Raw genomic sequence first — 12,818 nt, forward strand, 5'->3', positions numbered from 1 at the left:
TGTGTGTATATATATATAATTATATATATATAATTTATTAAACCAAAAGCAAATTTGCATCCTAAGAAGGTGGATATATTGCATATGAACAAGTATTTTTGACATTAAAAATTAAATCCCCAAGAGCCATAAACTGCCACACTTGGGAAATCTCCCTTCAAGTTGTTTGTTAGGGGAGTCCAGGAGACTCCCAAAACAATACTGTATATTTACATTGCCCTTTGTTGCTTCCTAAAACTTTAAGATGAGGTCATGGTTTCAGAAGACATTATACACTTTGTACAAAGAACTTTGAAGAAATTAGCTGGAACTGTTGTGAAAGCCTCCTTCCTTAAGACTGGCTTTCACAGCATCCGAAGGAGCTATGCAAGTTGCCAAGGGAGAAAAGCAGTCATCACTCCTACCCAGCTGTAAAGTTTACAAACCACAACAACCAGTACAATAAGATATCACCAATGGTGCAATAGTGTTACTTATCCCTTGAGAATAGCAACAGCCCTATAATTGGACTTAAGGCCCTCTCCATGGGAGAGAATTCAGGCAGTACTATAAACCTGGCCAACTATTCTTGGCTGGTGAGGTCATGGGATTTAGAGGAGAACCTGCTGCAGCCACTTTTATAAAACAGTATGATTCCTAACTGCATTTTAAATAGCTGTCCTTACACCCACTGACAAGTGCAGCTCCCACTCCTCATCAAAGGAACTTTGTGCAGAGGATGGAAAGCATTCCAGAAATCTACAACTGCTCACAATGCAGAAAGGAACAGACTATAGGGTAGCCAACACCAGTTCAATGTAAGCAACACAGTCTTTATACCTAAGGATCAGAAAACAGCCAGGAAGAGGGGTTGAAAAGGATTGCAAGAGCCTGAGGACCAGGATGTCTTCTGTAAGACAGTGTCTTCTGTAAATGACAGGGAAGCTGAACCCATGACATGTCAATAGTATGGTCAGTTAAACAAGACCTGCACATTTATAACACCAGCTGACATGCCAGCATGGTCGGGGGAAATCTCACAAAGCCTTGCCCCTTAGATGAAGACATATAGGCTGTTAATGGCTGCTGAGGGAGGTCAGGGAGGGGATCAGTTTTCTCTAGGGATAAGACCCCTAGTGAGTTATCCAATCCCAAGTGGTCAGCCCTGAAGCACTACTAAATGTCACTAGGATCATGCCTTTGAAAGTTGTCCAGTTCCACTTCTGGTCCTACTCTCATTGTCCTTCTGTTTCTTAATTGTGCACAGCCTTGGTAGAGCCTGTTTGTGGTCCAGTAACTTATGCTGCTCACTTTATAGGGGAGACATGTGTGAAGTCATTAAAAGGCTAATCACATACAGCTATTTACAAGAACAAGGCCACTTTATGTATGCCATGCACACCATGAAACGAACACCAAGGTTTGTAAAGACTATTTTAAATTACAGTAAAATATATCTCAGAGGACATCCAAGAAATTAAGATGAAGTGTTTGAAAAGAGTAGTCTGAGTAGTATGGGCGTTACTGTGTTTTATAGCTTCTTGTTCTAGAGTTATTTTTATGGTCATCTGGTGATCAGATGTCTCATATTTTGTCCTCACAAAAGGCTCTTAGCTGTTTGTTCAGAAGTAGAAGCTTTAGAGCAGTTGCTCACCGTGTGTGTGTGTGTGTGTGTGTGTGTGTGTGTGTGTGTGTGTGTGTGTACATCTTAAATACTACACCATTTTTACTGTTGAAACTTTGCTCAAACTACCACCATCTCCAAAGGAAAGGGGAATGTAGAGTTTTAGTTTTGCTGTACAGAGGACTGAGCCTTCTCCAAGCAGCTGTACTAGAAGCTGGCAGCCTGCAAGGGTCATTAAGTGTCTGTATAAGGATGCACTTGGGTTTGCTGCTTTGCTGGGGACCTGGCAGCAGCTGTCTTCTCTAGCCACACGCCTCCAACTCTCCTGTACCCCAGACCCTCAGGAGGGACCTCTCCCTTCATTCCTGAGATCTCTTCTCCACCTGGGTCACAAGCCCACAGGCCTGCTGTAGGAGGCGCCAGTGTGTTGTGTGCATGGGGACCACCCAAAGGTGTTAGCTGGCTGACAAGTCTGTTGTCTCCTGGGCCTGGTCCCAAGGCAGTGGGAACATGTCCTAAGGGGTTAATTAAACGCAGCAGCTCATTCTTTATAAACACTTCCCTGTTTCTCCATACTGGTAATCTCTTACCATGTCAATGCAAAAGGTTTACTGAGGTATCTGCAGAGATATGCATGTCTGTAAATAATCTCAAAATGAAAAGCATAATTAAAGCAAGAAGTTAATATACCAAGCTGAACCCAGCCTCCTACCATCAAGTACCTTTGTGTGTTCCATACCTTAAGTGGTGGCACTATGATCTCCTCAGCCACCCCACTCAGAATCTGGAAAGTTCTTCAATCTATCAGCCCTTTGTGCCATCTCTGTTATCAAGCTGGTCACTGCTTTCCTTAGAGAGGATGCCACACCCACCTCTCTTCTTTGTTCTCTACCAGGGTCCCTTCCCTGCTGAACCTGGTAGCCCCTGCTCACTTTGTACAACTCCCTGAGAGTTAGCTTTCGTTTATATATCTGATCCTGATATTCCTTTGCTCACGATTCTTCAATGCCTTTTAGTCATTGTGGCAAAAGGCTGTCTGCCTGGGTTGCTGGTTGAGGAGATTCTTGGAAACAGATATGTGGTTCACCAGTGCCCTCTGGTGGTCATTCCGGAAACACCCATCTGGGGACCAATGGCTTCTGAAGACTCCTCTGCATTCCATTATGGACAGATGCCTGCTTCTGCCTGTGAAAAGCAATTCTGCCTTCCTTCTAGAGTGACAGGAATCTCCCCTTTAACCCCTCTCCCAAGTCCTATGGTCACAACAGGGTGTTCCTCGCTTGGCTGCTGTTTCCTCTGCATCTCTGTCTTTCCAGGCTTCAGGTGGTTTCTCTCATAGTTCACTTTGTAGCTCCACAACCCAGCAGAACTTCCAGACTGCAATAGGAAATGTTGGCTGCTAAACACTGATGACTTTTATTTTAGCTGTTTATTGATTATTTTGTTCTAGGATATATATTCTTGATTTCATAGTAGCATAGTAGCATAGTATAATATGCAGTGTCTTTGGGCAATAAAGCCAGTTAAATAATAACACAGAAAAATCATGTATGCAGACAAATTAGATGATTATTTGATAATTTGCTTTTGGGTGCACATATTAGTTCTCTGCTGCTTAGTCACATCCGGAACAGAGGAAAACATTTAATGCATTATTGTTTTTATCATTGTTGTCTCTGTGTATGCTGTGTGTGTGTGTGGATGGCTGTGGAGGCCATTACCCCCCCCCCACCCCCCAGCAGCTGAAGTCACAGATGGTTGTGAGATGCCTGATGTGTGAACTAGGAACTGAACTTGGGTCCTCTGGAAGAGCAGCCACAGGCAAATGTTTTAAAAGGATTAGTGTGTCTCGGTAGCATTATTTTGTAGTATTTACCCTGTGTACAGTAGCTTCTTTTTCAATCCCTCACTCTCTGCTCTCTTTTACCCCTCTTCATCCAGAAGGACGTGTTTACTGATGGTTCATCAGAACAGGGCAGCCTAGCCAGTGCTTTGCCTCTCTTGGCCTCAGATCACTTTGGGGTGGTAGCTATGATCTGCGCTCTTGTTAATCCAGGCTACTAGTTAGTTAGCACAGTGACAAACCACCATTTGATTCCACAAGTAAACATAGGCCAAATGGGGATTTTGGATAATTATAACTTTGAAAATCATTCTGTTGTAGGTATTAAAAAAACAATGTACAAGTGTGTAATTCTCTTTATCCTCTACCCAGCTTTAACCATAAACTTAAGGCCACTCTGATTTTTCCCTCTCATTTTTGTCAACTTCTGTGAATCATGAAATTTTCTTTTCTTTTACCTTGTGAAACGTAGGTGATTCCTTACTGGAAATTGAGTATTTCGAAAACATAAAGAGACCACTTCACTGAGATAAAATTCATATGCCATACAGTTATAAAACCATCCCAGTGGTGTTTGGTGTGTTCATAGTTGTGAAGCCATCTGTTGTGTGATAAAACTTTTCCTGGGGAGATACAACACACACATCTATCTACTCACCCCTGATAGGGATTACCCCAATAGGTCAAAGTGTGGACGCCACCAAAATCTACTTTGGTGAGCTAATGAATTTTATTAGGGTTATTTATAAGAATATGGATAAGGGGTTACCTACAAGAATAGAAATGACTCGAAGCTGCATCACTAAGGCCCGTCCTAGCATGGGTGACAGCTCACAATATCTGGGAACCTTGGATGTCCTGTACAGCCTGCAGGCAGCTCAACAGGTTGGAGAGTCTTTTCCAAGTGACTCTGGTCTAAATCCTTCCAGGCAGCTGGTCTGGTTTCAAGAGTCTTCTTTGCAGCTTGCTTTCCTCAAGTCTTTGTAGTTCTGTTCCTCTAGTTCAGCCGTTCTCAACCTGTGGGTTGTGATGCCTTTGGGGATCTAATGACCCTTATACGGGGATCACCTAAGACCAGAAAATACAGGTATTTATGTTACAGTTCATAGCAGAAAAATTAGTTATGAAGTAAAAATGAACATAGTTTTATGGTTGGCGGTCACGTCAACATGAAGAATTGTATTAAAGGGTCATAGCATGAAGAAGGTTGAGAACCACTGTTCTAGTCTCCGAGGGACTCTCACCTTTTATTGCTTTCTCTGGCAGGGAGGGCCCTAGTAGTCATTTTCAGGGACTTCCTGCTTAAGTAGCTCCCCTGCAGGATGGATGTTCCTGTTTTGGAAGAAACTGTTCCACAACACCATCGACCACATTTTAGAACATTTTCATCAAATGCCCCATATCCATTAGCATTAATAGTCTACTTTGTGTGTATAGAGTTTCTTATTTTAGACATCATAATTCTTGTAATATGTGGTTCTACCAAACTTGCTCTTTCTACTTAGTATTTTGAAGGTTCTTCCGTGCTGTAGCATGTCTCAAAAGTATAGCATTCCCCTTACAGATCAGTATTATTGCATTGAAGGCACACACCACAATTAGTTCATCAGTTGATGAATGTTTAGATTTATCTTTTATCTAGTGTGAGTCTTGCTGGACTCAATGGATATTTGCATGGCATTTGAGTGTTATTTTGTTTTTGTTTTTGTTTTTTTTTTTAATCTCTCTTGAGTATATAGCCAGTTGTAAGCTGTAAAGTAGTTGGGTTGCATTGTGTTTCCATGCTTAACTTCTGAGGAACTGGTAAACTTCTTTTTTCCTTCTCTATCACATTCCCATCATTAATCCTCAAGGGTCCCACTCTTTTCACATCTTTACCAAGGCTTGTTACTATGTTTTGGTTATATTCATCCTCGTCTTAGGCCATTGTGCTTTTGCTTTGTGTTTTTCATGATAGCTTCTGATGTTGAGCACCTCCAAGTGTTCCTTTTGGCCATCTGTTTAACTTCATTGGAGAGGTATGTGTTCCAGTCTTCTGCAACCTAAACTTAAAATTAAATAGTCTTCTCATTACTAAGTTGTAATAACAATAATTTTTTCTATGTTCTAGACCCAACTCCTTTCTTGGGGACATGATTTCCCTAGTATATCTCGGTTGGCTTTCTTTTCATGAAATAGGATCATGTTGGAAGATCTTCCAGTGATTCTTAAGAGTGTTTGGAAATGGATTGTGCAGCTTATATGTGCACAAGTTGATTTTATTTTTCTCATTCAATCATCCCCAAAGTCAGGCTGATTAGCACCCCTGAAGGCTTGATTAGCCCAATGGAGGAGGTGCCTTTGTTTTTGGGTATGTTTGTATTTAAAACAAACAAACAAACAAGCACTTTTTCATTCATTTTGCATAGTTCCCGAGTGCTGTTTTTTTTTTTTTTTTTTTTAAGGAAAGACTATAGTCAGGAAACTGAGCTATCACAGGAATAAAGCGTATTTATATACACATTTACAAGTAAGCTTCTTCAAAAAAGAAGGCAAAATACATGTGCTGGAAATACTGGCTGCTCATGTAGAGGATCCAGGTTTGGTTTGCAGCATCCACGTGGTGGCTACAACCATCCTTAACTCCAGTTCTGAGGAGATCTGATGCCCTCTTCTGGCCCTATGGGCACCAGGCATGTATGTGATACATAGACATATCACACAAACACGCAAATAAAGAGAGCAAATTGCAGTGTTTGCACGGACCTTTTATAGTACATCCATGCTTCTAGTTAGAACAGTGTTAAAGCATTCTCTCTCTCTCTCTCTCTTTCTCTCTCTCTCTCTGTTGCTGTTAAAAATTCCAGTGATGAGTTCCTACTAAGAATTGAAAAAATGAAAGGCAGGACCAGTAGATATGGACTTGATATCTCTTTTGAAAGGACTTTATGATGTATTGGTTGAAGTCAATATTTAATTTATGGAAATATAGCCTGTTGAGGGGATTACACTCAGGAAAGGGCGAGTGAATCATCCATACTAGGTGGAGGGCTGGTATGCAGACACTAGAAAAACAGTGTGTGATGTTTCAACTGGTCCTGGAAACATGTCTGCTCATGCTTATGAGTGATCAGAGAAGTCCTTTAGATAAGCATAGCCTCCAAGTACCAGAGCAGCTTGAGCTAGTGGCATCAGATGAGTACCAGCAGGTAGCCATTGAGATGGGGTTAGTTTCCCACACAATAAGCTCCATCTTCATTCACTGAAGACTGTGGATCTATTGAAAAACTTGGAGGCATGAAACCAACATTGATGCTTTCTCAAACAATATGCCAGCCATTGTGTTATCTGTTGGGTGTTAACTTAGCTGGAGGGAGGGAGCAGGTCTGATATCAGAAGCAGCACATGCTATCCACTGGCAGCCAGTGTCCAACTGTTCCCTTTATAAACATCCTTCGCATTTACTGATCAGTTCCCATTTTGCACCCATTGTGCTAGTGACTTATCTTTACAGTAATTGAGCTATTTGTTATTAATCTTTATTTTGCAGCAGAGGAAATTGAGACTTAGCCAAGGCTCAATACTTTCCTTCAGATTTCACAGCTGGTGAATGGAGGAGCTAGGGTTTGGATTGCAGATTCTTTGTGTTTCTCAGCATATCCTTCTAATGCCAATAAGTCTCTGCTAATGTCACACCACCAGGAATGTGCAGGACTCTCTGCCTTTGGCATTCTGTGTTTGCTACCAGGATAGTTGTTTGTAGCTGGATTTTATTTTGGGCTGCCAACCAGCTCCCAAATAAAGACATGGAGACTTATCATTAATTATGAATGCTTGGCTCTTTTAATTTAACCTGTTTCTATTTATCTATGTTTTACCTTGGGGCTTTTTGCCTTACTTTCATTCTGTATGCCTTTCTTGCTTTTTCTGTGTCTGTCTGTCTGGTCCTGGTATTTCTTTTTCCTCCTCCTCCTCTTCCTTCTCCTCCTCCTTCTTTCTTCTTCCTCCTTCCTTCTTTCTTCTCTTTTCTTCTTCCTCCTCCTCCTTCACATGAATTCCTCCCACTTTCTCTCCCTGACCTGGAAGTCCTGCCTATTCCTCCTCCCTTGCTGTTGGCCATTCAGCTTTTTAGTAGATCAATCAGCTGCCTTAGACAGCAAGATAAAACAGCAACATATCTTTACATAATGAAACAAATGCAACACATCTTTTCATAGTTAAACAAATATTCCCTAACAGCTGTTCCTCTCTCCTCTGCCTAGCACCTAGCTTCCTGTTCCTATTTAAGTTTAGGGGGGCTCTGGAGTGTCATCTTTCAACCACTGTGTTCATAGAAATTCCTGTGTTTGATGAGTAAAGTGGGCCATGTGCCACATTTGGTTTTTACTGCTGGATCCTTAAGCTTACCATCTCTGGCAGTCTTATAACTCCTGTGTCTGGGTGTGGGCAGACTCGGTGACTCCCTCACCCCTCTGGGCCAGTGTTCTCTTCTTAGGGTAAGGCATTAGCAAGGATGGGCTTGTGCTTCTGGGATCCTGGAATATAAGGAAGAACATTGATTAAAAACTAACAGCCACCTTCTTCTTTTCATTGTTGACCCATCAGCATTTTGAGTAGCATTCATGCTCACAGTTCTAACACTCTAGCTTTATAGGCTTCATTGTCTGCTTTATAGAGTGAGACTAAAGTTGTGGTTGTGTTTTCTGAGTTGGTTGAATTGAGTTCACTTTCAACCTTCCTTGTTCACCTTTTCCCATCTATCTACTCTGATTCTTTCTAGCTAAATGTTCTTTATAACCTTTATTTTTTGCTTATCATCAAAAGCAGCCAAAACCTCTTGTGAGTCTCATCATGGATGCTGGGAATTAGACCTTGGTCCTATTCCAGATACCCATAGTCTCAGTCACTGAGCCATCTCTCTATTCTGTCTGTTCTCAATTATTTTTAGGGGTGGGTAGGTTTTCAATACAGGGTTTCTCTGTGCAACAATACTGTTTTAGAACGCACTCTATAGATCAGGCTAGCCTCCAACTCACAGAGATTCACCTGCCTCTGCTTCCTGAATGATGGGATTAAAGCAATGGTGGCACACCATTGCTTACCTTATTTTTTAGTTCTTAATGACAGTTTCGTGTGGATCCTAATTTTAAGTCGTTTGCCATTTGCCACAGATCTGGAGATCATCTGGTTCACATCATAATTTGATGTCTGATGTTGAAGTCCTGAAAGGGCTGTATTTGTTAATTCCTAAAAGGGGTTCAGATTGCAATGTAGTGTGTTCAACAGTCAAGGGAAAGGTATGCATGCGTTTATTAAAATATTTCTTTTTTTACATTGTAGTTTTCTCTACCATTTTCTGCCATATTCTCATTGCTCCCAATATGGAGCCAGACTGGTAGCCATTAAGTCCTGAGGATTCTACCATCACATCTACCCTCTCTCCCTCAGAGTTGGGACTATAGGCATGTGTAGCTAGGCCTGGCTTTTTACAAGAGTACTGGGAATTTGAACTCAAAAAGATAATTACAATAAGCAAGGGCTATCCACTGAGCTGTCTTTCCAGTGCAGTATGTCCATGGATAGGTTCTGACTGCAGATCAAGCCTTCTGGGGATGGGAAATATTTGACATAAATTATGTCTATACTGAACATATATAGACTTTTGTGTTTATCACTATTTACACAATAGTATAATAAGTATTTGTGTAACATTTACATTGTATTTTATGTTATAAATGTAGAAAAGGTGAAAAGTATGAAGGTGTGTTATGGTTTTATGCAAGTACCACTAATTATTTTTCTATATGTATTGTGTTCACATGTGTATCTACATGGGTATATGTTCATGCAGGTACATGTGTTTGTACGTGGAAGCATGTGGATCCCCAAGGCAGATATTGGGTGTCTTTTGCTTTCTCTCCACCTTACACCTTGAGCACAACTCACTCATCATAGCTTATTTTCTTGCCCTGTGAGTCCTCTGTGTCTGCTTCCTTCACATGGGGATTACAGGTGTGCTACAATGACTGCCGGACATTCGCTTGGCTTCTGAGGACCCGAACTCTGTCCTTACCCTTGGTTGGTAAAAGCCATATTGGCTGAGCCATCTGCCCAGACTGAAATTTTACAGAAGGACCTTGGGCACCTGCAGGTTTTGGTATCTGTGGTGGAAGTTCTGGCACCATTTTCCTGTAGTAATGTGGACAACACTGTGTCTCTGTATGTGATTAATGGGATATTATGGGTTTTCTTCTATATTACACATTTTCTGTAACAAACTTGTGCTCCTGTTTTTTTTTTTTTTTTTTAATATGAAGATCATGACAGAGACAAAGTAGGTGTGTGTGTGCAGATTTGTGTTATTTTTAGTTTTGGCTGGAATGCACTGTGGGCTTGTTACTCAAAAGGCTTGCTGTCTGTACAAAGCTCAGGGTCTGTATCATCGTTTCTGTTTTTGCTTATTAGAGGTAATCTCAACTTGTCTCAACAGATTGTTAGTGTTTTGATTAAACAAGTGTCATGAGCATGTCATAAGGTGACAAGAAATTGATGCCATCCATAGTTGAATGTTTTTAGTTCCAATTGATCAGTTTTAGCGATGATTAAACTCAGAACACAGTATCAGTCTAATTAATACCTGACCATATCTTTGCACTGGTTTATCTCTGGAGTTTAACAGCTTTGGTGTGCACTTAAATTTTATTTATTCATATCATTTTTTTTTTTTGGATACAGGTTTTATGTAGCCCAGGCTAGCCTTAAGCTTACTATGTAGGCAAGAATGAACTCCAGATCTCTTGCGTCCATTTCCCAGAATGAATTTTAATTTACAAGATATAGTTGGAACAAGCGATTGAAACTAACACTTAATGGTGGTTGTCTCTGGTTGCAGCTGACAAGTAAAGTGAAAGTTCTCCGTTACTGTCAGACAATTGGTGTCTGCTCCTCACTTCTGAGAGGGTGGGGGAACAAATGATGAGAAGACATTGGCGTTGTTTCCTAGGATGGTTTCTTAGAAAATGCTGTTTTTCTAACTATTTGGGGAAATTTGGCTGCAAGCTTACAGTTATTACATTTTTTCCCCCCTCAGAATGGGCTAAAGTTAGTATCATATCCTCCATTCTGGTTGCCAGAGGCAACATAGTTTAATGTGTGCCCTGGTGGCAGTCATTTTAAAATAGTTTTAGTGGTTTTTGTTTTGTGTGTGTGTGAGCACGTGCATGTTCTGGGGACCAGGGCCATGGTATTGCACCAATATGGAGGTCACAGGCCAGCCTCAGTTTGCGGGTCTCCTTCCACCTTGGCTGAGGAAAGGGTTCTTTGATGTTTGTTGCTAAAGCTGAGCTGTTTCTGCCAGGCTCCCTGGCCCACAGCCTTCAGGAATTCTCCCGTCTCTGTCTCTGCCTCCCATCTTACAAAAGGAATACTGAGATCACAAACCTGTGCTGTCGACCTGGAGAGATCGAAGTTCTTGGGATTCAGACTCAGTGACTCATACTGGGCAAGCTTGTGATTTACCACTGAGCCACCTCCTCTGCCTCCCTACCCCCTTTATCTTTTTCTGCTGCCTTTTCATTTCTTAGCTTTTAGTGCTTCTCACTCAGCCCGACTATCCTTTCTGAGTTCCCACATATCAGTGCTGGTTGAAGAAAGCCAAACGACTAAGGTGCAGATGGTCATGCCCGGGTCAGCTGTGCCTATGTCTGTGTATGTCTTGGGTGCTGTGGATGTCATTTCTGTGCACCGAACAAAAGCCAGTGCATGTGTGTTTGAAATTTGACACAGTCTGGGAGAGAAGCACACCCCAAGACCTGTGTTGGAGAGGTTTGGTGTTCTTCAGTTGGTGGATCAAGATTTCTTGCTAAGTATTCTTCTTTGCTGTTCTGTTTTCTGATGACCCTTGAGTGGTTTTATGATACAACTGTTGTTTATTACAGATGACAAAATTTACATGCAGAAGTCTTTGGGGTCATGGTAGTGCAAGAATGGGATGACTTAGTCCCCCTGAGATCTGGCCAGGTTCTGTCTGGCCACGATTTCTTGAGTCATGGCTGCATATGCAAAAGTCATTTATATGTAACATATGTTAAACTCGAAAGTATGTCAAAGGTAGTCAGGGGAGAAAAAGCTGTGATTCTTATAGCTGTGGCTATAATCAACAATCAGAACTCTTTTTTTTTCCCCCTCTTAATGCAGAGTGGACACAGATATCTACCAGGTACCTTAGAGAGCAGTTGGTCAAGATCTCTGACTTTTACCACATGGCCTCCAGTACAGGTGACGGCCCTGTCCCTGTGCCACCCGAAGTTGAGCAAGCCATGAAGCAGTGGGAGTATAATGAGAAGCTGGCATTTCACATGTTCCAGGTAATGTATCAAGGCATGCAAGAAAAGGATACCTTCCATATATAGTCACATGTGCTTAACGGCAGGGATGCATGCTGAGGAATGGGCTGCTAGGTGATTTTATCATGCTACAAACATCACAGAGTACACTTACGTATAAATGTGTATGGTATAGCCTGCTACATACATAGACCATATGACACAGTATATACCTGCTATATGTGGTCTTTGGTTGACCAAAACATGCTGGTAGATGTCTATATATTTTCTGGAACTAAATATTGTATCTTTATATAAACCGATGTATTCACAGAAAGACTTACCATTTCTTTGTATGTAACTGAAATTTTGATGCAAGTTCTTACTGGCCTTGAACTCAGTTGTGTAGACCATGCTTCTTCTGCCTCCCTGGGGTTATAGGTACGCACTACAGTGTCAGGCATATCTCTTATAGTACATTCAAGGGAACATGTGTGCTTTGATGACAGTTTATTACAACCTCCAGTTGTCAGTGATATCAGGTATTTTAGTGCCATTAATTACTTTGCAATTGTTCTGTTAAGCACAACCCTCTTAAACTCTTTATTTTGCAAATTAGATATATTTACTTAGACATAGCTGTGTGTGGAGGTTTCCTGTCTCACAACGGATATCATCTGCCACTGAAGTATTCCATGCGAAGGGCATCTTCATCTAGTTCAGTTGTATCTTGAAATTAAAACTTAAGGAGTAGATTAAGGGCAACCAGGAACTTCAGGATTCTCACAAAGACGATCTGCTGTAATTTTTATTGACCAGCAGAGGTCAGTTGGGGTGTTATTTACCTTTGTTTTTATTCTTGACAAGGTGTATTCAGCTAAAGTCCTTTTATTAGCTCAGATTATCATTATCCATCATGTTTATCAAAGAGTAAAGGAATATGTGGTTTTTAAATGTTTCACTTACAACTTTAACTGTAATATCCAGGTATTAGAAACTCAAGTAGTTTAGAAGCTCAAGTAGTAAAACAAACAAACAAACAAAAAGCTGTGTGGTCCTTTTGTGAAGT

The 12,818-nt window shown here is 41.1% G+C and overlaps 1 protein-coding gene across 1 annotated transcript in view; it reads left to right on the plus strand.

The window, feature by feature from the left end:
• The window catches only part of Med12l (mediator complex subunit 12L), a 324,235-nt gene that overhangs the window by 50,252 nt on the left and 261,165 nt on the right, over positions 1 to 12,818 (plus strand). Inside the window, exon 5 of the mRNA XM_051177003.1 lies at positions 11,622 to 11,791. Coding sequence (XP_051032960.1) covers positions 11,622 to 11,791 — 170 coding nt within the window. The remainder of the gene's footprint in view (positions 1 to 11,621; positions 11,792 to 12,818) is intronic.

The sequence above is a fragment of the Phodopus roborovskii genome, unplaced genomic scaffold (genome assembly GCF_943737965.1).
Source record: "Phodopus roborovskii unplaced genomic scaffold, PHOROB, whole genome shotgun sequence".
Lineage (NCBI taxonomy): Eukaryota > Metazoa > Chordata > Mammalia > Rodentia > Cricetidae > Phodopus > Phodopus roborovskii.